This window comes from Girardinichthys multiradiatus, chromosome 17, assembly GCF_021462225.1.
Source record: "Girardinichthys multiradiatus isolate DD_20200921_A chromosome 17, DD_fGirMul_XY1, whole genome shotgun sequence".
Lineage (NCBI taxonomy): Eukaryota > Metazoa > Chordata > Actinopteri > Cyprinodontiformes > Goodeidae > Girardinichthys > Girardinichthys multiradiatus.
Window position 1 is genome coordinate 16,825,985 of NC_061809.1, and position 27,726 is coordinate 16,853,710.

The 27,726-nt window shown below is 38.3% G+C and overlaps 1 protein-coding gene across 1 annotated transcript in view; it reads left to right on the top strand.

The window, feature by feature from the left end:
- Positions 1-27,726, top strand: part of wnk1b (WNK lysine deficient protein kinase 1b) — a 113,716-nt gene that overhangs the window by 38,109 nt on the left and 47,881 nt on the right. Inside the window, exons 3-9 of the mRNA XM_047389067.1 lie at positions 13,439-13,611; positions 18,085-18,305; positions 18,820-18,977; positions 25,673-25,761; positions 26,057-26,196; positions 26,350-26,429; positions 26,558-26,737. Coding sequence (XP_047245023.1) covers positions 13,439-13,611; positions 18,085-18,305; positions 18,820-18,977; positions 25,673-25,761; positions 26,057-26,196; positions 26,350-26,429; positions 26,558-26,737 — 1,041 coding nt within the window. The remainder of the gene's footprint in view (positions 1-13,438; positions 13,612-18,084; positions 18,306-18,819; positions 18,978-25,672; positions 25,762-26,056; positions 26,197-26,349; positions 26,430-26,557; positions 26,738-27,726) is intronic.

A 27,726-nucleotide genomic window follows, 5' to 3' on the forward strand; every position in this document is an offset into this window, starting at 1 on the left:
AGGTACATGTTAAATCAAGGTGTGTCCATTAATTAGGATCACAGGTGTCTACGTTCTTGTAATCAGTCAGTGGGCCTATATATAGGGCTACAGGTAGTCACTCTGCTGTTTGGTGACATGGTGTGTACCACACTCAACATGGACCAGAGGAAGCGAAGGAAAGAGTCGTCTCAGGAGATTAGAAATAAAATTATAGACAAGCATGTTAAAGGTAAAGGTTATAAGACCATCTCCAAGCAGCTTCATGTTCCTGTGACTACAGTTGCACATATTATTCAGATATTTAAGATCCATGGGACTGTAGCCAACCTCCCTGGACGTGGCCGCAGGAGGAAAATTGATGAAAAAACAAAGAGACGGATAATACGAACGATAACAAAAGAGCCCAGAAAAACTTTTAACGAGATTAAAGGTGAACTTCAAGCTCAAGGAACATCATGTCAGATCGCACCATCCGACATTGTTTGAGGCAAAGTGAACTTAATGGGAGACGACCAAGGAGAACACCACTGTTGAAAACAAATCATAAAAAAGCCAGACTGGAATTTACCAAACTACATGTTGACAAGCTACAAAGCTTCTGGCAGAATGTCCCATGGACAGATGAGACAAATATTAAACTTTTTGACAAGGCACATCAGCTCTATGATTGCAGACGGAAAAATTAAGCATAGAAGAAAAGAAGACTGTCCCTACCGTGAAACATGGAGGAGGCTCTGTAATGTTCTGGTGCTGCTTTGCTGCATCTGGCACAGGGTGTCTTGAATCTGTACAGGGTATAATGAAATCTCAAGACTATCAAGGGATTCTAGAGAGAAATGTGCTGCCCAGTGTCAGAAAGCTTGGTCTCAGTCGCAGGTCATGGGTCTTGCAACAGGATAATGACCCAAAACACACAGCTAACAACACCCAACAATGGCTAAGAGGAAAACATTGGACTATTCTGAAGTGGCCTTCTATGAACCCTGACCTAAATCCTATTGAGCATCTTTGGAAGGAGCTGAAACATGCCGTCTGGAAAAGGCCCCCTTCAAACCTGAGACAACTGGAGCAGTTTTCTCATGAGGAGTGGGCCAAGATACCTGCTGATAGGTGCAGAAGTCTCATTGACAGTTATAGGAATCGTTTGATTGCAGTGATTGCCTCAAAATATTAAGTTAAGGGTACCATCATTTTTGTCCAGGCCTGTTTCATGAGTTTATTTTTTTAAATAATTCTGTTGAAGCATGTTTGAAAAGCAATGTCTGACATTCATTTGTTAATTTTCATAGAATTTTTATTCATTATTACCTTTGTCAGATTAAAGTTATTTCTGTGACCATTGTTGGGTTTTCTTTCATTAACCGAGGGATACCAACAATTTTGTCCACATGTGTATGTGGAAGGCTGAGGAATGATTCACAATAGTCAGTGTTGGTGTTTTTGTTCCATAATTTCTTCTCATCTCCCGCTCCACTCTGCGTTTTGATGGTTACTTCTATAGATGGAAATTGTGATCAGAATCAGAATTCCCTGTTAACAATTTTGCAGCTCATTATTGTAAAGCCATTGTTAGTTTGTGCCAAAACAACATTGTGTTCATTTAGACACACAATTGGTTACACTCAACCTCAAGTGGATGATTCAATGACACAGCATAAATATTGAAGACTGTAAATATAGAGGACACAACTTTAATTGCTGTCTGGTCTCCTCACTCTAAGTGACCATAAATATATTTTTTTATTCACAACTCCCAACTGATGTGTCTTTAAAACAAAATAAGGGGAAAATCCCTGGGGTCCAGTTCTGCAGAAAATTATGTTTATTGTAGCCATTCCTTAGTTTGATCCAGACCAGAGATTTTATGGTACATCTTCATTTCTGTAGTAACAGATAAAACCGGATGTTTACATACTGTATAAAAAGATTTAAAAAAATTCTCACTGTCGGAGTTAACTTCTCTGTTTTTGGTCAGTTGGGGTGAACAATCTTAGCTTGTCAGAATGGATAGGAAGATGGATGCCCCTTAATATAGGAAAATCCAAAAAGAAAACCTGTTGGAGCACGTAACCGATGTTTAATTCATCTATAGGAATGGTCCAGTCGAAGTCCCGGCCTAAATCCAATTAAAAATCCGTGGCAGGACTTAAATTGATGACAGCAGACGCTCTCCAGTCTGTATTGTCTGTCAAAGATGGGTCCTCCAGAATTTGACCAAAATCCCTTAATATCTGTACTTTATTTATTTATTAGATGACATTCTCTCTTTGCAAATGGAACTTCCTTAGAACTGAGGTGATTGGGAAGACTCTGGGCTTTCTGCAGACCATATTGCCTCACCGAGCTAACTAACCATCTCCATTTTTTCAGCCATCGCTATTGTTCCCTACCGTATATCAAATGCACAAAGTATAGCTATGAGATTCGATTCTGGTGGCTGCTAGTGCTCTTTGAAATGAAACCTGAGAAGTGATAAGGGTTGAGTTTAGGGGTTAATAAGTGCAGGCCTATATTTAATGGAGTGTAAAAAGATAACCCACCCAGGTTATGTAATAGCCTTATCTGGGACGACCCTTATCCTTTTTCTTTCGCTCAGATACAATTCCTATGTTTCCCACTGGTCAGATCACCAGTCAGTGACAGTTTGAAGGTGCAAGTTGTCATTTACACGCTGCAGAATCCAGCCATGCACATGAACACACAGAAACACCCACCAGAAAACAACACACTGACATGGATGTAAGGTTTCCTGGTAATGAACTCCTGCTGGTAGCATCTGTCGGCATTTTCACTGACTTTATTCAGGATTTTACCCACGATCCTCCTAGAGTCTCTGGGATGTTTCTTCTAATCTAGAAACACTGCAGATTCACTAATCTCTTCTGTTGAGTTTTGTTTTTCCTTCCTTTTTCTGGTACTGGATGTGGAAGTGGGAAAAAACACGATCTCAAGCTCTGAGCCATGTCCAGACACTATTGGAATGGCTGGTGTCCATCTGCATATCATCCTTGCTGATCTGTTTGTTTATGATGTGTTAACAGAGAGGCAGGTGGATGTGCACTATTTTAGGAGTGTGACCTTTTGCACTCAGAAACTCTTGCACATGCTTATGCAACATATCAAGCACGAACACTTATTCTCTGAAAAAGTCAGAGACTTGACTTCTGTTCATGCATTTAATCTTTAATCTGCCGAGTCTCACGCAGCTGAAGCAGTACGTTGTGGCCTGCTAATGAAAAAAAGAGGTCAAGTCCTTAAAAAGTTCAAAGACTCTTTGGTGTGTTTCAGGCAGTCAGAAATGGTGATATATGACAGCCATTTCATTCAAGCATCTTAGGTTTCAAATTAATCTTTGTTGCAGTTCAAACAAGGTTTCACAGCTAAACCAATCAAACAGAACCTGGGGAAAGTGAACATGTGGCTGCCGGGGACAGGGGTGGGGGATTTAAGTGATCATAATAAATTAATCGTTATCAGAAAGAAGACATGGATCAAACTAAATCATGCAGGGGTTGTTTCCTCTTTTATAACACATTGATGGATTTAAAACATGGACAGTTAGACAACATGGAAACATTTGCTGCTGGAGATAGGCACCAGCCCCACTATGGAATAAGTGGTAGAAAATGACTGACTGACTGACTGTTTCCTTCCACTTCCATTGGTAGTATCTTAGACAGTTGTGCATTTTTCCAAGTGAAGTTGTCAAGGTTTGCAGCATTGCTCACAACGTGGCTTTCTTGGAAGTTAGTGGTACTAAAGTTTTACATCCTAGAAAAATACATTTGTGATCTCCAACTATTAGTTCTTGCTTCAGTTTTGGATTACTTGTTATAATTTGTCTGTACAGCAGTGTCTGGTAAAAGTATTTGTGCCCTGTAAACTCTTCACATTTTATCAGCCACAAACTAGGACCCTCTGACAGGTCATCTTCCCTGTCCCTGCTAAAGAAAAGGATGATGCTGCCACCACCATGTTTCACATGGAGGGATGATGTGTTCAGGGTGATTTGCACCCTGATGATCTTCTTGCCACTCTTCCATAAGGGCCGGCCTTACACAGCTAATAGTTGTGCTGTTAACAGATTCACCCACCTGAGCTGTGGGCCTCTACAGCTCCATCAAAGTGACCGTGAATCTCTTGGCTGCCTCTTTGGTTAATGGTCTCCCTGTTTAGGTGGAAGTCCATGTCTTGGTAGGTCTACACTCTGTCAGATGTTTAAAGCCTGGGTTATTGTTTGAAACTTTGTTTGAAACTTCCCAATAACGTTTTCCCTGACCTGTCTGCTGTTTTTTCCTTGGTCCTTAGCACTGCTTTGTGTTGGTCTGTTGCATTAATCACATCACAAATCTGTATGTTTGTCATATCGTTGCAAGACCATGTACTTCTAGAAGAAAGTCTTCTATGGTATCCATTGATAAATTCAAACTCCTCTTTCATCTCTTGATCTCTGCCTGTTTTAGTCATGCGACGTTCAGAGCTGCGTTTCCTTTTCGTTGACAAAGGACACCATTCATGGGTCCTAATCATTTCACTGAAAACTGTAATCAGTGAGTAAGACCTTTTATTCCTGGTTGAACAGATCAGCTCATTTGATTTAGGGTTAGTAAGTTAGTTTGGTTTTAGATTGCCATAAAGAGAGATGTATGATTACAGCAACTTGAATGTAGAAAACCATTTACTTGAGCTTGGGGAACCTGGCATTTCAGCATTTTGCTCATTAGCTCCTGGAATCAGGATTATTTCAGGTATAATCAGACCCTTTGTGTGCAGCGTGCTGTTAAGGATTAACACTTTACTCCAGAAGTTTCACTCATTATCTTCAGATTTCCTCTTATTACGCCCCGGATAAGGATGACCGGATCGAATGGGGTCTGAAATAGTTTTTATTCTTAGAAACGGAAAGGTGGAAGTTAGAAGACGACCACAGTGAGAAAGAAAGGCAAGGGAGATGAAGCGTAACCATCAGAGCAGAGGGTAACAACTCCGCTGGTGAACGTTTGGTTTGCATTGTGCAGCCAGGCCCAGTCTTGAAACAATAGTGCGCAATGAGTGACAGGCGGGGATGGCAGCCATTGTTAGAAGATGAGTATAAATGTCCACATGGCCTTGTTGTTGAATCAATCCAAAAGAATGGCTTTGTTTGTAGTACCCACTGCTGTTCAGGACAACAGACCCACAAAACAAAACATGATAGCCTTTATACCCAAATAGCAAATGTCAGAAAACCTGTTTTACATCATCAAACAAATTTTTATGTAAAAGATCATCTGATTTTATCCAAAAAGCTGTTTTTAAATGAAGATTTTGCTTTGGAAAATTGTATCCAAATCAACCTGGCACTATTGAAAAGTATAAGCAACAAGAGATGCAACCAACGATTGTTTTGCTATTCGATTAATCTGTCGACAATTTTTTTTCGATTAATTAATTAAAAATCGAATAGCAAAAGGTGCTTATGGGGAGATTTCTTACAGAATTTGAACCAGGTGAAGCCAAAGCTATGGCATTAGAAGTGGTCTGGATAGAGCAGATTTACAGACAAAGAAGGTATTTCATTTTAAATGCAAAGTGTATTTATTTTTTGTCCAGTTTTGGCTTAACAGGCCTATCTGAACAGGTTGTTCTTTCAGCAAAGGGCATGTTTTAGTCTGTATACTCCAGTTAACAAATTATTCGATTGCTAAATTAGCTGACGATTATTTCAATAATTGGTTAATCACAATCTGATTAATTGTTTCAGCCCTATAAGCAACCCCTTCTAACATCAAGAGCTAAATGATTAATCCTGTAATTTGTTCGGGGGGTGGGGGCTCAGTTTCAACAGACATAGCCAGGTCTGATTAGTGCCAGATCTGTAGAGTCAAGAAATCACTTGAACAGAACCCATCTGGCAGCATGAAGTAAGGTGAAAAAAATTCACCACATGCCTCAATCTAAATAAATTCAAATAAAGATGAAAAAGAAAACAAATGACATCCATCTTTCTGTAAAGGATTAGAAAGTCATTTTAAAGGTCAAAACCACTGTTGATCAAAAATAATTCAAAGTCTCATTTTGTCAAAAATAAACATCTTGAGGATCCCCAAGTCTTTTGGGAAATTATGCTGTGGACTGAAGAGACAAATGTTGAACTTTTTGGAAAATGTGCATCCTGTTAAATCACGAAACTAAGGCAACCTTTAAAAAATGAACATAATGCATACGTTCAAACATGGTGGTGGTAGTGTAATGGTCTGAGATGGCTTTGCTGCTTCAGGACATAGTAATATTGTTGTAAGTCATCTGCACTTGGCTTATGCCTAGTCCTATGCTGCCTAGTCAAAGTCTGGACTTAAATCCAATTACGATTCTGTGGTGGGATGTTACTCAGGCTGTTAATGTTGAAAAACCCTCATTGTAGCTGAACTGAAATAATTCTGAAAAGAAGAGTGGATCAAAATTCCTCCACAGTAGAAAAGTCGTGTTTATTAAGGCATTATGGCAGCCATAGTCACAAAAGGTGGCACAAGGAGTTATTAGCTTAAAGGGAATTGTGGACAGCTTTTTCCCCGAATAAGTTAAATAATCATTTAAAAACTGATTTTTTTATTTACCCTGATTATCTTTATCTGACGTTAAAATTTGTTTGATGATCTGAAACTGTTTAACTGTGACAACAAAGCAAAAACAGAAGAAAAGCTAATACTTTTTGACAGCACTGCCTGTCTCACCCCATTTCCTACAGAAACAATCGCTTTTCAGCCACATCCAGTCCAGATACACATGCACGGTGAGACATGGCCCCTGTTACTCCAATATGTGGAGTAGTGATTGATGGGAAACCAAAAACCTTCTAAATGGGGGGCATGAGGGAGGGAGGAATGGTGTGTTGTGACAGGGAAACAAAGAGTGAGTTAGGGGCTCAGAAAGACGGGCAACATGGAGGGGAAATAAGGTAAATGTGACATATGATGGATGTACGAAGAATTTGTGACTAAAGCGACGCAAATCTTGGTGCGTTCCTCCACTTTTGACATAAATCGCAAAACTGTCATCAAATGATGATCTCAATCACTTTCTCTCGACCATCTGACTTTTACTTGAACCTATTCCTACTCTCTTCAGTCGGTCTTATTCACAACAGATGCTCTCTCGCTCCATCAATCTGTCTCTCTCTTTCTCAGCCTGGCTAACCATAACAAGCTGTGGTGAAGCTCTTGGTATGTGTGTAAAAATATGACTATGTGGGTCTTTTTGTTAACATATGTAGGTGCGTATGTGTGTTGCAGGAGGGTTGTGCTTTGTTGCAGGAAAGCGTTTCCAGACCTTGGGGGGTCTGAGGAGCACACGACTCTTTAAAAAAAAACTTTTTTTTTGGGGCCCCACCATGAGTTTACAACAAACCAGCTCATTCATGCAGCCAGGATGTGATTAAGATTTACAGGTCTCGATTTTGGAGTAAAAGACTGACTTTCCGAAAAATCTGGGTCAAAGGTTGACTCGATGAAAGGCAGATTGGGTCAATAAAGCTTACAGTTCGGTTTGGCTTTCAGAACTGTATTGTGATGCTACATTAACTGTTGCAATTAAGGAATAAACTTTTCCTCTTGCTTTCATGTCTCATAGTCATAGATTTAGTGCTCTTGTAAAGGACAAACATTTATTCATTTCAAGTGCAAATGCTGTTTTAAATCCGTGCCAAATATTTTCTATCTTCTTCAATACGGAGTATATGTGCTATTATTTAAGTAATGTGCATGAGTGTAGCCTTAGCTGTAACATTTTAATACGTTTAAAAATTCCAAACGTTAGGACTAAGGCACACAGTTAGGCTATTACTATAATGGACTTGCTGAAGACTTGAGGTTGGCTGAGACTTTTTAATCTAGCATTTATCAGATTTTAACTGCACACCTTTTATTATAAGTCAAACTTTAAATGTGCTTTAAGCTTAATTTCTAGTTTATGAATATTTTATTTTGTACTTTCCCTGCTTTTTTTCATTTGGGCTATTTCTTTTCACATTTTTGTGTTTGCACCTATCAAAATGTTTTATTTCCATAGTTTTATTTATTAAATTCTTTATTTTTCTGTTCCTTGTATGCATTTACATTATAGTTCTTTCTTTGGTTTATGTTTCTTTGTGGATTCAGGAATAGAAAATTGACACGGTTTCTTCCACAACAATCTTGCTCATGTCTGTAGATTCAAGGACACGCTTTACCTGTTTTTGTCAGTTTGTTAAGGCAGGACTGCTGTTTTTAACCACTGTATGTTGCAGAGCATTGTATGAAAGATGCTACAGTGTTGCATCATATTTGTGCGCCAGGGACGCAGGAAGCCATTTCTTGCTGATTAAAAGTCAATCTGATGTATAAATTTCAAAAATACTTCCGTTAGATTTTTTTCTACAAGAATTGTCAGGGATGCCAGTAAGTGTGGCATGTGTTAAGTGTAGTTAATTTGTGTTAAATGAGGTTTAACAGCTTCCTCTCATCCTTCCTTCATGGTCCTTTTCAGTCCCTCATGTAAATAGGAGATAATTGCTTTAGTGTCATGGATACCCTGAGAAACACATGTCTTTGGACACAGATAAGCAGATGCACTTATTTGTTCTAAATTTAATCTCCCTGGGAGAGAACCCAGTTATTACTCTTGAACTTTGAGTTATATTGTTATTATTTGCTCAAGTACCAGTTTGCTGTGAGAGACTTGTTGTTTGCTGTAGTAAAGCGGTCAGCCGTAGCCCCAATCCATCTGCTGTTGGGATCGCTGCATACTGGTTGGTGTGCAACAGACCAGAGGCCAGAGCAGATGATCACAGAGTGTTAAAACTCAGTGGGACATCCAGACCTACATGGGCTGATCAGTGGGTATCAGCTTTCTGCTTCTCCGCAGGAAACGGCATAATACTGTAACAGCGCGCAGATTGTGTTTCTGCAAGCCTCTCTGCCTGTTTGCTTGTTTGTCGGCCTCTCTGCGTGCCTGTATGTGTTGTGTGTGCTGTCCGTGGTTGGCTTCTGCCGAGCAGAAATAGGCCAGACAAAATTAGAGCTGTCACATACTCAGGGATGTATAGGAGGCTTCTTTGAAGCCCTCAGATTGGCTGAGGGAAGGCAGTGACAATGCAGAGCCAAGGATTATAGAGTGTGAAGTCCTTATGTCGAAAAGAACTGTCTGTATGCGTGTGGCAGATAAGAGGCTGCAGATTTAAGTGCGCAAGCATGTCTGTGTGAGGTGGAAGGGATTTATGGGAACCTGAAAGAGATGATCTTAACTGGAAAATGAGGAGATATTTTTGAGTCTGACAAACTCAAATCTCATGATGTTTTTGAAGCGAGAAAGTGAGGGAAAGGGAGAGGGAGAAAAACAACCACACTCAAGAGAATCTATGTATTATGGATCAGATTTACCTATATCCTGACATGACTAGTTTTTTGTTTCATTCAGATAGTGCCTTGCAAAAGCACTCATTAAAATTTAATCTTTTTTTACTTGTTTCGTCATTACAAGTACAAACTTCAATGCATTTTTGAGATTTTATTTGATAGAGGAATACAAGTAGCTCATTATTGTTCGATGCAAGAAAAAATACAAGGTTTAAAAAATTTATTACAAAATCTGAAAAGCCCCCATTCGTCTGATGCCCTTATACAAACGTGGGAGAAGATGCTCTGCTTATACAAGGCCAACTATGAAGTTTTGGTCCACATGCTAAACGCTATGTGAGGCAGAAAACTAACCCTACACATCACCTTGAACACACTATCCCTATTATGGAGCATGGTGTTGGCAGTGTTGTGTTGTGGGAATGCTTTTGTTTAGCAGGGATAGGGAAGCTGGTCAGAGCTAATGTGAAGATAGATTAATCTAAATACAGCGTATGCCTCAAAAGACCTTTAGACTGGAGTGGAACTTGACCTTCCAGCAGGAAAATAATAAGTGCTCCAAACTTCACAAAATCCCAATGAAATGTGTTGAGATTTCTGGCTGTAATGTGACAAAATGAGAAAAAGTTAAAATAGCAGGATGCCTTTGCAAGAGACTGAACTGGGTGCCTCCTTTAAACCCTCTGCTGTTACTATGTCCATTTATAGACTAAAAAGCAAACATTAATATTGGATTAGTTTGTACCTCTCAGACTTTCTGTCTGCTGTCTCTAGTCATGTCTGTGGACATACAAATATGCACACATGTGGTCATATTTCTGTCACTTCAGTGGACATTAAGTTGACCCACACTGGAGACATGCTGCTATCCTAATCATAGGCACTGCTTGTTTGATTTAATGTGCATATATTTACAACAAGGATGGTTGTGGTCAGGTTTAAGCCTATTTCTTACTGCTTAACAGATTTATTTATGAGTAATATACACATACTACATGAAGGGCTGAATGATTAGAGTGAAGAAAAGAGAAGAATCATCCAATGCCCAGAGGAGGGGTTCTAAGCATTATGGGTCATCAGGGTCTTTACTAAGTGCTGCTCGGAAATGTAATGTCTTCCAAGCAGTCAGGTGACTGGCGGCCACAGTCATGTGACCACGAGATCAGATCATGTGATCGCAGCTGGGAAAAACAGCCGAAGAAGAATAGAATAGGAGTAAGCTTAGTGGGCCTGCCGGTGGATGATTCGTGTTGTCGGCTGCTAATGGGCTATCATCAGGAGGAGTGGATTCAGCAGCAGCAGGATGATGAAGGGATAAGCTGCTTCAGGCTGTCTCTTCCATGCACATGCATTATTTCTGAAAGCTTCAGTGTGATTCAAAGCCCCTTAATGTGTTGGTGAGTGAATAAGTCATATGATGGAGACGGAACTCTGGGTCATACAAATATGAGCTCATCACCTCAGATATTCCTCTAATCCTTGAGGCTGCTCACAAGGTTTTCTAGAAGCTTAAAACGTTTCAGGAGACTTCCACATTGTAGCTCTGTTTCCCTGAGTTGGTTATGGGGCTTTTGGAGTGGTCCATTCAGAGCCCTAACTAGATTCTGATGGAGAGTGATTAGAGTGATGGCAAAGAGATCATTGCATAAAATGAATATTCAGAAATACCAGTGGAAACATGCTAAACACTGCCCAGCAATTGCACAAAGGGGTTGATAGCTGTAATGCCAATAAAGGTTTAGGTTAGTTCCTCTAACATTCTTGCATATAATTTTGAAAATGGTGGCATACATTCAGCCCTCCTGAGTCAATTCTTTGTAGCACCACCTTTCGCAGCATTTACTGTTTCATGTCTTTTAAGCTCTGTCTCTACTATCAATAAGATACTGATTTTTTTTTTTTATCCATTCTGGTTTGCAAAATATTTTATGGTCCATCAGAGTAGATGGTGTGAGTCGGTGAAGTTCTACCTTCAAGATTTACCACAGATTCTCAATAGGAGTCTGGGCTTTGACTGGGCCATTCTAACTCCCGAAAATATTTTGATCTAAACCAGGGGTGTCAATCTCCAGTTTTAAGGGCCAATCTCCTGCAACTTTTAGATGTGTCCCTGGTCAATTGGTGGTTTAGGATTTTATTTAAGGATTAAATGGGGGCTGAATACAAACCCACATGGCACTTAATCATTTTATTTTTCATTTGAAAAGAGTCTTCTATTTTCTGTAGGTCTATCACATAAAAAAGCATTGAGGTTTGTGGTTGTAAAGTAAAATTTTATAGATTCCCTATAAATTCTGGAATAAACTGTATCTTTAAATAATTCATGTTAAGGATTTTACCTTAATCTCAGATAATCCACTGAATGCTTTGTTTTTAATGTTTAATTCATTCAGTGTCAGTCGGTCATGTTGCTCCTTCTGTGTTCATCTGTCCGCTACTCCCCTGCAGTTTCTAAAATGGTCACAGACATTCATTGGCATAAAACATTCTGAATGTTTGTACTAGGTCAGTTTAATCATTAGTTTTATATATTTTAAAACCTTTTTTGGCCCTCCCCAAATGTGGTGCAGCCCTGTTCAACTGCTGCTGGAGGGATGCATCTTAATCATGTGGAGTCATTGAGGTTTTTGAAGCTTTATTTGCACACAAATCCCCTCAGAACTGAGGATTCGTCACCTTACTCTGCTGTTGTTAGGCAGCAAAGATTATGTTTATTTCTGGGCCAGCGATGTGCTGAATGTGTCAGTTAGCAGTTTAGCACTCAGACTTAATTGTTCAAACACAAATGGATGAAAGCAAGGGAAAACACACACACACATAGGCACATTTTATGCCAAAAAATATGAACTGCTGTGGAGGTATCTGTTTTTTTTTTTTGTTGAAGACACTGAGATTTGTGTACAGTTGTCCCTCAAAATTCCCTGCAAGCAATGGCCTGCCCACACAGCCGATTGCATCTATTTATTGAGCTGTCAATGGTAGACATGGAATGCCCTATTAAAGTCTGTGTATTGGGTGGAAAAATGTAGATGGCAACTTTTCTTACTTGGCTTGTAAACCGTTGGATTGCGTATTTCTGACGCAAACTGTTGACGATCTAAAATCCAGGTGGGAATTGCTGGCACTGTACTGAGTTGGTTCGGACCTTATTTGTTAGACTGGGGCTACTTTGTGTCAGTTGACGGTTGAAGATCTAAGCCAACAATTACACGTGGGGTTCCTCAAAGTGCTTTCTTTGGCAACTTATTGGCAACTTATTCAATATCAGCATTATAGAATATTACAACATCTCTAACCAAATCTCTATAGCTAGATGTGTTATCTTAGCTATTTATTTTTAAAATGTGGTTAATTTACAAATACATGTTGCTACTATTTGTTTAATGTATTTTTACTTTTTATAATTACTATAGGTGATTCTATACAAATAAACTTGCCCTGCCTTTACATTGAAGCTGTGACATTTTTATTTAAAGGATGTTTTTCATTATATTCCAAATGTTTTCTAATATTCATCAGAGCATTAACTATGATAAAAAAAATACTGTGAGTTCCAGTCTCACATCTGAAGTTTGTTTCTGAAAAACCACGAAGATGAAATGATAGCTGGCAAAGTACCTCTTTTATCTGTTAATACCTGTTTTAGCTTGAGAAAGCGGTTTGTTATAGACAGTCTAAATAACATGTTGTAGCCTGAAAGAGGCAGAGAAGGATGGAGTCGTAGACTCCCTCTAATAGATGTTTGTGGCTTAAGTGAAGATAAAAGATCACAATGATGTGAACAGATGACTATTATTTTGTGATCTGTTTTTCTTTTTATTTTCTGTTCTGCATTGAAAACATGTTTGTCTTGTTTGCTCTAAGAATGAACTCATTTTGTACAAAATCATGTTATTTCTTCAGCTTCACCTTTGTGTCCTCTGCTGACTGACTCTTAATTAGATTGTTATTGCAGATTAGATTGTTAACATGTCTGATTTGACATAAAAACCTGAGTCATCCAGTCAGATTTCCAATATACATTACTGTATTTATCTTTGTGTTGCCCCCTCTTTACCAATTGCCCCTCTATGTCCTGTGTGCAGGACCGTAAGCTGTCCAAGTCCGAGCGCCAGCGATTCAAAGAGGAAGCCGGGATGTTGAAGGGTCTCCAGCATCCTAACATTGTCCGCTTCTATGACTCCTGGGAGGGTTTGTGCAAAGGAAAGAAATGTATTGTTCTCGTCACTGAGCTCATGACATCTGGCACGCTGAAAACGTAAGTAAAGGAGCCATAAGTGAGGTTTACAAAAGAAAAACATAAAAAAAAGGTGTGTTTAAGAGTGTCTTATCCAAAAAACATTATAGCAAGTGCGATAATGAAGACACTTTATAGACTACATGTTCGGACGTTAGCACCACTGACAACTGTCTGTCTCTGCCAGCCCCTCCCCAAAGCTCAATGTGAAGAATGGACATGCCAGCACTGAATGCCACTCTCTGCTGATGAGAATAGATGTGCATCTGTGAACGTCACTGTTACAAAAAAGGCAATAAGCCCGCGCCACATGGTGCATCATGGGACACCATCAGCCCACCTGCCAGCTGCTGCTTCTGCTGCAGATTCCTCTCATTCCTGGCATTGTTCCTCTGTACTGGGGGCAGAGGGGGGCTGATATACGACTGGACTGTTACAGATAGAGGTAGACGAAAGAATCTTAGAGAGATACTGGGTATAGATTTAAAAAGCACAGAGGGGACGTGACAAGCCATTGACTCATCTGTAACAGAGGAGGGAGAAATATTTGTCACACAGTACTTCTTAGGAGAGTGGCGCCCTCCGCTGGAAGACTTCAAAGGTTTCATGCACCATTTCTGAACTAATGCAATCTGTAATCCATTTTTATAAAATAGTATTTATTAAACAGATCTTTGCTTTGCAACTTCTGAACGCAAGGTAACAGTACTTTAGACTTTACATGTCCAGAACTGATATTCCCTGCTGAATTAAATCATGTAGTTCAATATCATATAATAAAATCATAAAATATTCCCACTTTGTAAACACTAAAACCTGTGCATGTTTGCTTTAAAAGTCCCCAGTCAATATATTATCAAGATGAGAACTTATTTTCCGCAGCCAATTAACACTTTTTGACCAAACAGCCTGTGTGCGTTTATGGACAGGATGAAAGCTGCACAGGGGTTCGGCTTTAGTCCAGATGAGTCCTCAGAAAGGAGAGGTGCTGTTCTGTGCTGAGGCAGTGGAAAAAGAGAGATGACAGGAGGCGGGGGGGGAGGTGGGCCTGATAGGGAGGGAGAAAGATGGTGAAGATGGAAACGCTGACCAGCACTGTTGCAGTGCATGTAAGGAACATTATAAAAGCACCTAGATGTGTTTGTAGGAGATGTTTGGGTGTTTTCTGCTGTTTAATAAATGGTATTAAAGTATCTTAAAGGTCACATACATATCTATGTACTTGGGTTTGTGTGCTAAAGTAGGAGTGAGGTTGTGCAACGTTGTGTGGGAGAAACGCTGTGCAGTGTCACTTTGGAGCCGCTGCATGCCACAGGGTTTAACTCGTCTGTCAGCACAGCTTTGACTCCAGAACAGGGGAGAAATAAAGCAGAGGAGACGGGTGAGGAGGATGGGAGATGGAGGGGAAACAAGGTGTCATGTTTTTTGAGAGATATGCGAGAAGTGGAAATAAAAGATGAAATGAGGACGAGAGTGCAGATCCATTTTTTGTGTTTTGGGCTTTTAAAGTCACACTGTAAAACATGAGAGTTAAACAGCCTTTTTTTATTGAGTGGGTGAATGTTAAAGTATGATTTAAGAATCAAATTCACTTTTTTTGTCACTTATTTAACAACTTACAATAAGCCAAAATTCAATCTGTTGTTCATAAACTTAATGTTATGTTGCTGTTAATGTAAATAAATACTAAGAAAACACTTACCCTCATAGTATATATAAATAATCTTGCTGTCCTTTTAGCTTATTAGCACTGTTACCTGTTGAAGTTAGAGATGCATCAGTAAATGTTGTGGTCGCCAGAATCAGACGATCTTACTCTTGCATGTCTCACATGTCAGAAACAGAAAATCTCAGGATTCTAATGATCAGTGAACACACCACACCGTATCACCACCATGTTGCAGTGACAACAATCTGCATTGTTAAGTTGTTACTGAGCTTGTTATTGAGCATGCATTTTCATTATCAGTAAGATGTTTAAAAATGGGGTTTGAGAAAGCACAAAAGGTGTTAGAAGCTTCTAGAAAGGAACTTTAACTCTAGAAGGAATACAGGTATAGACTGTTAGATCATGCTAAAAGACAGGTTAAAATGCTATATTGGTAATAATGTTTTTTTTGTTTTGAAATAATAGTGAAATCTTGTTTAAATGCTGAGCTGCGTAGCAGAGACTACTCTCTCACACACCCAGTGTGACGTCGCCTCTCCAGGACAGAAAGGTTTCAGAAGAAAACTGTTTAGCTACAATAAAAAAAATTTTGGATTTAACAATCTTACACATTAAAGAATATCAGAGCAAAATATCTATTTTTAGTTGGGAATTTGACTATTTCTGAGAAAATCGTTTTATTTTACTGTGCACATTTTATTTGGACAGTACTATTTTAGAATAAATCTCTCATGTCACATACTGGAACATAAATCAATAATCTCGTTTTTCCAGCCATGACATAACACACAGATCTGTCCATAACAGCAAATTTAATAACAGTGTTGATGTTTTAAGGTTATCATCAAATTGTGGCAGTTTGTGAGGCAGATGTTGTTACCTCATTATACCATATCCCTTAACAGTGTGAACTGCTCTTAAGATTTGTATCAAAATCATATATGGCAGTGTGTTTCCTGCTGATAAAAGTTGTTGATTGTATTTCATGACTTGTAAAATGTGACATCTTTGGTAGTATTTGCTGTCTGTGCTCCATAACTCAGCAGTTTGTTGGAGAATGCTTGTTTGTTATTTTCTGACCAACGGTTTTTTAGCTGTTTCTCATCAGTAATTTGCAGCTGGAGGTGGCCTGAAGCTGTCAGCAGCTTTATCCTAGAAGACTTTTTCAGCATAGGGAAATGGGGCACATTAAGCCTTAACTGGGAATGAACTTAATAGATCAGGGACAAGATGGGTTTTAGATATAGAAATCAAATTACTTTAACAAATAAAATCACTATAAATCACAATATTTTGGTTGTAATGCTGTTTGATAAGCAAATTTGAGCTAATTATCAAGCAAATGGTTGATCTGCCTTATCATTGCACTGATCAGAAGTTGCTTCCTAAGCTTCACTGTGCATTTTCAAAGCCTGCGTTTGGAAAACCTTAACAAAGAAGTAATTTAACATGGATTTTACAGCTGGGGATCGAAAATGGCAAAAAACTGCGTAGTAATTGGTCGTAGGAGCTCTTAAACTGAAAGGGTAGTTTGAGCTGTAAATCTTGTACCTGATTTACTAAAAATAATTACGAAAAGTGTTTAAGAGTTTGAGCATCTCTCATGTATTCCTGTTGGGTGTTCTCCCTTATTCCAGAGCCATGCAAACCAGATGGAGTGACTCGGCTTAAACACACACAGGTGTGGACCTGTGTTGGTTCTAAAAATCAGTTGGCAGCCTCTCAGTGCGTGTTTCCCTGCTTACCACAAGGCATTTGCTGGGAAAGACTCCAAATGTTCATATATTGAGCAGAAATAAGTGGGTAGAAATAATGAAGAACTGTGGTAAATGACTTTTAGATTAAAAATTGAGCAAATGACATTGTAAATGAAAGCTTGTTTTTCTCATTTGTCACAGTATAATGGGTTCAGAATGAGTAGCACAGGATTTGCTTGTCTGTTAAGATGTATGAATGCTGTGAGATTGGGCCACCTGCACTATTTAAAGCCAATTTAGAGCATCTCTGATGATGTATGTCTGATTGGCTTTAGTTGTAGCATCTGATGTTTGACAATGTGTTTGGGTAGGGGTTCTAAATGGAAAACTTACACATCCACTGTATCTCTTCTTCCATCCATTGTATCTATCCATCTGCCTATCCGTTCATCAATCTAACTTTTAACATCAGTCTGTCCTTCTATTCATGCTTCCTTTTATCAGACCAACCCCGTCCCTCCCTCCCTCCTCTCTCTCTCTCTGCATTTGACTATAATAGAAAGATTTTTACTGGAATCTATTGTGTTTGTACTTTTAAATCAAGCGATATTTTTAGGCGTTACAGATAAAGTAATTTGTTTCATGATAGCCATTCTAATTTTGAGTTTGTGCACAAGATCGGCCACTTTATTATGATCTTTTCAGACCTGGACTGTCTGACATAGTAAACAGTGGTTACATAAGCTTTATGTTTTTAACTAATAGTTTAGGCCTGTTTCTTCTGCTCCTCTGTCTTTGTTGTCTGCATTGCCAAACTTTGATTTGGACTCATTAATTTTCCAGTCTGTGTCAACCAGCTTTGTTGTCACGTGTTTTTTTTTTCACATGGTGACAACGGATGGGCACATTTTCCAGCTACTGAATGGGGGGGTGTTTGAATACTGATTCTCCATAAATATAAATGAAAACAAATAATTCATCTGTTAATAGTTATAGTGTGGGTTAAATTTGGATATTATACCACAAGCAGCAGTGGGTGATTGCCGTTTTAAGCAAAGCCGGTTCTCATCTTGTTTCCTTTTAATGTGTAACAAAGTTTGATATTTGTGATTTTTCCCCTTCTTTCAGATACCTGAAGCGCTTTAAGGTAATGAAAATCAAGGTTCTGCGTTCATGGTGCCGACAGATCCTCAAAGGTCTTCACTTCCTGCACACCAGGGCTCCGCCCATCATCCACAGGGACCTGAAGTGCGACAACATCTTCATCACAGGGCCCACGGGGTCTGTGAAGATTGGAGACCTGGGACTGGCCACGCTGAAGAGGGCTTCCTTTGCCAAAAGTGTCATAGGTGAGAAAACGCGTGCACATAAAATAAGAGATGAAGTTTTAGAGGATAGGTGAAACAGCCTGCACACTTCAACTTTGGAAGAGTAATATGTAGTTTAAATGCAAATATCCACACATCAACATTACTTTTACTGCTGGTTGTTAAAGTGAACCACAGGTATTTGGAAACTACCTTTGTATGTCTGCTGGTAGATTGGGTTTAGGCTGTCTGAGGATGTAATGACTGCAAATAAAAATAAAAGCTTGACTTGTTTCCAGTTGAGTAGCCATGTAGCTATGAGGTTTCTTAGTAATGCCTCTGAGTTCCATCTTCTTCCTCCTCTACCTTTCAGTAAGGTTCACAGATTGATTGTAGTAATTACAGAGACCTCAACTATTTGGGCACATACAAGATTGTGGTTTGTGGTATGTTTTTGTTATTACATTTTAACACCTAGATTTAACTGTTTCCTGTGATATTTTAAGAAATATGGTGATTTAGACATCTAAACTCTGTATGTTTCTGTTTTTAAAAGGTACTCCTGAGTTTATGGCTCCTGAGATGTATGAGGAGAAGTACGATGAATCTGTAGATGTGTATGCATTTGGGATGTGCATGCTGGAGATGGCCACCTCTGAGTATCCCTACTCTGAATGCCAAAATGCGGCCCAGATCTACAGACGGGTAACAAGTGTAAGTCCATGTTCTCTCTTTCCTCAGAGTTACTCCATCAAGAGTTTTGTTGCATTTGTCTGTCGGATCTTAAAGTCCTGTTTGTCTTTTTGACTCTGTCCTCCGTTCTCTGGCCGCTGTTTCCCCTCCACACTTGTTTACTGGCTGTATTAATAAGTTTGGCATGAGCTGCAGGAGTTTCAGTCATATGATGCTGTTTTTTGCTGTCTTTTTCTTTGCACTCTTCCCTCTCACTCCGCCTCTATTTTGGTCTTTTGACAAAATAGATTTGAAAAGAAGAAAGGCAACATCAGATCATAACAACATTGCCCTAAAGGTTTGGACCTCTCTGCTAAAGGTCTTTTTAAGTATGGCCAAAGAAACTAGAGTATGGAACTTACTTGTATTTCCAGACTTTACTCTCTATCCCATTTTTCAAAAAAATTAATCCATCCATCCTTTGATTATTTTGTCTTTCCATCCGTCAGTCTGTTCATCCATCACCAATTCAATTCGAATCAAAACTACTTTATTAATCCCAATGGTAATTTAAATGTTGATGTAACTCAAAAAAGGTGTGCCTGTAGTTTAGCAGCAACTGGGCTAATAGCATTAAAAGAAGTTTCGGCAAACTGGTCAACTCCCTTGACAATTAATGTGGATGAAAGCTTACAGCTAACAGCTTTGGCTTGCAGAGACAATATTTCAGAGTAGCCTATTCTGGATTACAACATCTGTTGACAAGCACTGCTAATTAACCTTCTTTGCTTTTGCCGCTCTTCTTCAAATATCTATCTACTGAAAGGGTTATAATATTGCATTTCTTGATTTCTTGGTTGTAAAACAATCAACTCATTGCTATAAATATACATCTTCACAATTGACCCAAAGTAAAAAAGCAACACCAAAGTCCTTCCAGCTTCTCAGTATCTAAAACCATAAGGAAATATCTTCAAAAAGCAATGTTAGAACCAGAAAAGGAAGAAAAAACAATAAAAAATGAAAACAAATGAAAAAAAAGAGAAAGAATGGAAACATGGTTACTCCAAAAAGCTGCCACTTTGAATGGCACAAGTCTTGCACCTGTCTGTCTGTGTCAATCCATCCATCAATTGACTGTTGAGTCCGTCTGTCTGTATTTTAAATCTTTTAGTCTGTCCACTCATTTAAGATCCTGTTTGTACGTCAATCTGTCCATCCCTTCGTCTGTCCATCATTTAACCCATCCATACCTTGATCTGTCCCCCAATCGATCAATCATCTATGCATCCATCCGTTAATTCATCCATCACTGTATCCAGTCATCCATCTATTGTGCATTTGTCTATCCATCTATCAGTTCTTCCATCCATCTATCCTCCTGCCTCTCTGTCCATCTTTCCTTGGAGTCACTTTGTTTTTCATGTTTCATGTTAAAGGCCTGATCACTTATAGATTTTCATTGATATGTGAGAACCTTGGATGGACAGAAACAGGAACATGTGATCAGACTTCCATCAGCTCTTCAGGCCCATCCAACAAACACAAGCAGGCAGATGAGAGAGACGTTTTATCTGCTTGCAGACTCACATTAGCTCTTTGGAGGCTAAGAATGAATATTTATGGTCCAGAGCAATTTACCAGAAAATTCATTTTCTGATTTCCCTATTACACTTTTCCTGGTTTCTCTCCTTATCTCTGTATGTTAGCCAGTCTGATGTCTTCAAGTACAGCTCAAAACATTTAATATCGTGAAAAATTATAATAAAATATAATGAAAATTCAAAATTGAGAAAATTAATAAACGTTCTAGCATATTTATAAAAAACATTTGTGGAAGGAAAAAGTGTGGTGAGGAAGGTGTTCCATCAGCAGGAATAACCGCAGCCCTGAGAGGATTTGAAATCTGTATAACTCGATTGAATTGACTTATGTAAAGTACCTTGAGGCGACATGTTTTGTGAATTGGGGTTGTATCGCATTCCTCTTGTCAAGCCACTACTAAACTAGAGACAACATCAGAAGCGTCTTACATGGGCTAACGAGAAAATGAACTGGACTGTTGCTCAGTGGAAAAGAGATATTTGCAAAGTTTGCATTGCATTTGGAAATTAAGGTCCCAGAGTCTGGATAAAGAATGGAGAGAGAAAGAATCCATGTTGCTTGAAGGCTTCCACAGTCAGTGATGATATGGGGTGTCATGTCATCTGCTAGTGTTGGTCTACTGTGTTTTCTGAAGTCCACTTTTCAGAAGCCTGACATTTCTGTTTAAAACATAATTCTTTATATTATTTTTTCTAGATACTGAATTTAATCATTAGAATTACAATAAAACGCCTGAAAAATTTCACTCTGTCTAATAAATCTATATAATATATTAGTTCCACTTTCTGAAATGAGTTACAGACAGCATTAAACTTTTTATTCTCCATCCACCCTTTAAATCATCCATCCACGATATTCATATGTTTTGAGCTGTACTTGTACATGACATTAATTGATAGCTCTGCTCACTGTTTGATCTTTTTAAAGCACATAACAGGCAGAGCTGTAATTCTTTAAAATGTTCTAAATTTTTCATTTAATAGAGCGACTTTAATGAAAGTTTGATTAAAATAAAATACCCAAATGTAACCTTTGGTTGCACTCCTTTTTTAATTTATTCAGAATAATTTTAAAGTTCTATTTCAGAAAGTGTTTGGTTTAATCCTAACCGTGTCACCCCCTTCTGTTTCGCTTGCACATTTAAATTGAAAAGATTTAGATTAAGATTACCTGTAGAGCTTTGACAAAAAGAAACCTGCCCACAGCCCTTTTTTCTCTCTTCTTGTCCCTGAACCTCACAGTTTGATTTAAGACCCTACATGAGCAGAATAAATTCAGACGGTGTGGTTTAGATCTGATGTCTGGCTTCCTGCCCTAACTCTCTTTTGCTTTCCGGTTCTTTTTATCTTACTTTATCTCACTCAGTTTTTTGTTTGAATTTGCTAAAACCTTATTAGGTTATTACAGTGACCCCAGTCCTTGGGATCACTGTACTGTATGGATGTGGTTGTATAATACCGCCTCAACAGAGTGATCTCATATGCTTTAATCAACATAACAGTTTGCACAACACGACTTTTTTACTGTGTGTGTGACAACACCTTGTGATAACCACAGGGCGCCTGACCACCAGCTTCCTTTCATTTCTTTGAGTCATCCGATGGTACCTAAAGAAATGCTTCAACTTTTGGGATTTTTCTGAGGGCTTGACTGATCTGTTCTTCTTCAAGTTTCAGTAATTTTCTTTAGAGCTGTTGATCTGTTGGTCTGGTTAGATCATCAGTGCAAAAAAATAAAAATCTGTTCTCTAGAGATGTTTTACAAGGTTGAAGTCCAGATCATTGCTGGATTTGCTCCAGGAGCGTTCTTAAAGCCTGAGTTTTGCACAATTTGGAAATTTTTGTTTAAATAAGACAAACTCTTTAGGCTGAGTCCATAATACTAAGCATGGACCACTATAAAATTAGAGTAAAAATACATCAGAATCACAGCATCCTGGCCTGGGGCTCACCCTGTGCACGTGATGTTTGGAATTGTAAATTTTTTAAAACCTTGTCTAAGCGTTCTGGAAAGGTTTTTTTTTATTCTTGACTGATCCACATTTTTCTGTACGCATTTGTCTATATATTCTTTTGTGTCACACAGAATAATTCAGTCATTCAGTTTTAGATCTACCTTCTAGAAGCTGTTCCACTGCCTTTTGGCATTTATCCAGTCGATTATATAATTGCATCTAACAAAGAGATGCCTTCAGTTTGAGCAGTCCAAATCCTAATAAGAGGAGTGCTGTACTAATGCCACAAATAATTAACACCGATGTGAAGGGAAATTGAGGGATTGAGGAGGATTGGGACATAATGTTTTTTTCTAATTCAAAATAAATTAGAAAAACTAGAATAAAGGGATACATATAAAGAGTTGTGTCTGGTAAAATGGGTTACTGTTTATGAGACGTAGACCTAAGTTAGGGCTGCAGGATGTTAGGAAAGCATTGAATTGCAATATGATAGATTAATCCTTTATGACTATGACTATGACTTATGACTATTGGTTATGACTAAGTCAGACTTCCTAACATTTATTTATTTTCCATCCCCGACAATGTCACTATCACTCCCAAAGAGCTTTATTATCACAGCACTCTGGACTGATATCAGGTGTGTGATATAAGGTGTCAACAAGGTGCCTTTTGCCATTTCCCACTTTAGTATTCATAGTCAAAAAAGTCAGATAGGTTAGTGTCTAGTCTATCTTTTGGAAGTGAAGGGAAGCAAGCATAAGCTAAAAGCTAACAATAGTTGTTGATATAGTTGTAGATATAATATAGCTAGCTAAAGCTAGCTAGCTTGTTATAAAGAGTACATTTTGTGTTTCTTTAGTTTGTGTTTGTTCTTTTGAGGGCTAATGGCAAATGCATGACAGCAAAACATTTTTATTTTCAGATATTCTTGCCTTATGAATTTTAAGATGATTTTATGTACAAGATGCTAAAATAATTTTCAAGGTAACAAAGTTAAAATTATGTTTTTTTCTCTTGTTTTTCACTCTCCTAAGAGGGAATGTTTGGTCTAAGAGACCAAATCATTGTGTTGTGTAATCTTAATGGATTATTACCATCCTTTTATATCTTGCCAAACAGTGTTGTTGTGATTTAGTCCTTCTCCATGCAGAAAATTCCTTCCTCCCAATTAGCCTATTAAACTAAAACCTAACCTTCTCTACATCCCTCCCTTCTTATACCAGATTAATGCCATTACACTGTCCATTGGTCCTAACTTTGTTTGGTCTCTGAATCCGAGCTCTCTCTCTGTGTGTGTGTGTGTGTGTGTGTGTGTGTGTGTGTGTGTTCTTGTACTTCCTGCTGAGTGAGAACCATTTTTCGTATTTTTATCGCAAAGTGAGGACATATTCCTGGTCCTCACTTTTTCAAATTCCGTTCTTGGGACAGGGGTCAGGTTTAGGAGTAGGGTATGAATTGAGTTATTGTTAGGGTTAGGGTTAGGTATTAACTGGTTAGGGTTAGGGTGAGGGTCAGGGTTAGGCACTAAAAATCAAGGAAAATGAATGGAAGTCAATGGAAGTAACCGAAATGTCCTCATAAAGATAGTAAAACACGGATGTGTATGTGTGTGTATGTGTGTGTGTGTGTGTGTGTGTGTGGATACGGTTGTTATAAAATGCAGGAAAGCAACATGCCAAGAAGGAAAACGGGAAGGAAGAGGAGGAGGAAAATTATTTTCTGGTTTGAAGGTTGAGATGAACAATCTTTCATTTTATCAACTTGTTGAGTTTTTATCTGCTTTTTACTTCCATTCACTCCTCTAACTGCTTTGTTGGTAAGTTACTTATCTGACAAACCCGAAAGCCGTCCATCTCTAACATGTACATCTTCCTTTTTTAAGTGTTCGAGTTCTGTTGCATCACCGTTAATTGCTCTGATAGTAAACGTGTGCATCTGTGGTCCAATTATGTTGATTTTAAAGAATTTGTTTATGAAAGACAACTTTATCGGCTGAAACTGCAAAAATGCAAAATAACAGAATTGCTTTCCTTTTAATCATATAGCCAAATAGCAATACGTTTAATACATTTATTATGCAATTTACTAATCTTTCTAACATTTTTACTTAGACGTTAGCTTCAACTTTTAGTTTTCGTTAGTTATATATTTTTTTAATTTGCTTATTTACTCATTAATGTGATGTTCAGGTCTCTTAAAAACTAAATATTGTTAAACATGTTCCTAGAGGTGCATCAGTTTGGTTGAATAGATAAGATGAAGAAATAAAATAAATGAAGGGAAATATAAAAAAAATTACAACAGTTTATAATACAAAGATTATTATGGGTTCTCTGTTACATAAAAAGATTAGATATTAATATCATTGTTTCTTCTGTTGTGCAGTAAAAACCCATCCTCTATTATGCAAATTTGTTTATTTCCCTGTTCCATTTTCTTATTATTTTCTTTCTATTTTTAAATGTCATCCGTTTTCACTGTTTTACTGATGTATTTATTTTTTATTATATTTATTGGATGAGCTTCATATTTTTTCACTCTTTCTTTATACGTTAACGCAATGTAATGTTTGTTATTATTCAGCCCCAGCAGTCTAATTTGGTACCAAACCTCTGAACTGGAGTCTTGCTGATTACGTCTCCTACTGTTACATCTCAAAATGGGTTCTTGAGTTCTTAATTGCTTCTGTGATGCTGTGGTTCATTATTTTCCCCTTCAGCTGGCTGAATCTGGAATTTGTCCAGGAGTCAAACCTTTACTGACGAGTCTCTGACACTGCAGGTCCCCTGATTAACAAATATTTAACCTGAACACCTAATTTAATTTAGCTCGTTCAGTTAAACATGTGGTAACAAGGGTCCAACCTTTCACAAATGCAATACAAAACAAAAAAACATACTTACAAATACATTGAAGTTATACATGAAAAGAAACAATATGTACAGAGATGAAAAACTAAATAACTGCACATCTGGTTTGAAGAGGGAGAGCTTTAATGCTCTCCACATGTATGTGTGTGCATCAAATAGCTGTTAATGTCACAGTAAATTCTACCCTGGTAAGAGCAGGAAATAACAAAGCTGTATCTGTATTTTACTTCTTCTTCTCTGCGTGTTAATGTCTCTGAAAGCTTCCTTGCCTGAACTGCTTCTCCATTTTTTTTCTTGTGCAGGGGGTGAAGCCTGCTAGTTTTGACAAGGTGGCCATTCCTGAGGTGAAGGAAATTATAGAGGGCTGTATAAGAACAAACAAAGATGAGAGGTGAGTCACAAGGACAAAAACAGCCTCCAAATATGGATTTCTTTTCTAGGATTGTTGTGCTTGCAGGGATTTTATTTATTGTTTTGTGGTCTTTTGTTCTGTCCTCCATACTTTCATTCTCTTTGAGTGCTCTGTAATTTTGGTGAACAGAAATAATCACAACAGCTGATTCAGACCTGATGCTTTCTGTTTAATCCTTTTCTAAATTGACATAAACAGGTATTAGCCTACAACGCTATACTATTTTCAAATAGTTTTATGTTTTAATCTTTCCTTATGACTCTTACGTCTTCAGATATGCCATAAAGACCCTGCTGAACCACGCGTTCTTCCAGGAGGAGACGGGGGTGAGGGTTGAACTTGCAGAGGAGGATGATGGGGAGATGATTGCTATCAAACTTTGGCTCAGGATAGAAGACGTCAAGAAGCTCAAAGGCAAGAATTTGGAAACACATAAAGCTGACTCAGTCATAATTTCTGTGTAGGAGTTTTCATTATAGACTCAAAGAGGAGTGTTGACAGAAAACCCAAAGCACATATTTGTAGCCAAAGTTAATAGCTGACCAGCAGTATTTCACATTCCTACAGGCAAATATAAAGAAAACGAAGCTATTGAATTCTCCTTTGACCTGAACAGAGACGTACCTGAAGATGTGGCGCAGGAAATGGTATGTTCAACTTCAAAAATGGGATTAATTATAATGCTTCATCATATACAAGATGACAAGGAGCTTTGGGAAATTTATGTAAAACATGAAGATGGAAATTACCATTGTCTTTTCCCTAATTCACTCAGGTTGAGTCTGGCTATGTTGCTGAGGCTGACCACAAGACCATGGCCAAAGCGATCAAGGACCGTGTGTCTCTGATCCGAAAGAAGAGAGAACAGAGGCAGCTGGTGAGAGAGGAACAGGAGAAGAGAAAGCTTGAGGCAGAGAAACAGCAACAAGAGGCTTTCAAAGCTCCACAGACCCAGGTTTGTTGGACTGGTACCTTTAGATCACATGGTTTAATGTTTTACTTCAAAGGGAAAATTGTTTCAACATTAGACCCTCTGATAACATTTAGAAATTAAATAATATGTTATGTTCTTTTAAGGTAAGGTAAGTTTATTTATATAGCGCTTTTCAGCAACGAGACACTCAAAGCGCTGTACATGCAATTACAATACAATTACACAGAAAATAAACAGACACAGAAAAACAAATCAAATGATAAAATCAAACAACAGAGGTAATAAAAAAAAAAAAAAAAAAGAAATAGAATGATGGATAAGAAAATTAAAGGAAAATTTGACTGAAAACATAACTAATAATGCTTAGATGGCACAGTCAAAGCCACTCTAAACAAATACGTTTTTAATCTTGATTTAAAGCAACTTAGTGTTTCGGCGCTTTTACAGTTTTCTGGGAGTTTATTCCAGATTCGTGGAGCATAAGAACTAAAAGCTGCTTCTCCATGTTTGGTTCTGGGTATGCAAAGTAGATTTAAGCCAGAAGACCTGAGAAATTCAGTGATTTATAGACTAACAGAAGTATTTTAAAGTCTATTCTCTGAGCTACAGGAAGCCAGTGTAGGGACTTTAGAACTGGGGTGATGTGCTCCACTTTCTTAGTTCTAGTGAGAACGCAGGCAGCAGCGTTCTGGATCAACTGCCGCTGTCTGATCGACTTTTTAGGCAGACCTGTGAAGACACCGTTGCAGTAATTAATTCTACTAAATATGAATGAATGAATTAGTTTTTCAAGGTCCTGCTGAGACATTAGTCCTTTAATCCTGGAGATGTTCTTTAGGTGATAGAAGGCTGACCTTGTTACTGTCTTTATGTGCCTCTGAAAGTTCAGGTCTGAGTCCATCACTACACCCAGGTTTCGAGCCTGACTGGTGGTTTCTAGCTGTATTAACTGAAGCTGTGTGCTAACTTTTGAACACTCTTCCTTTGGTCCAAAGATTATTACTTCAGTT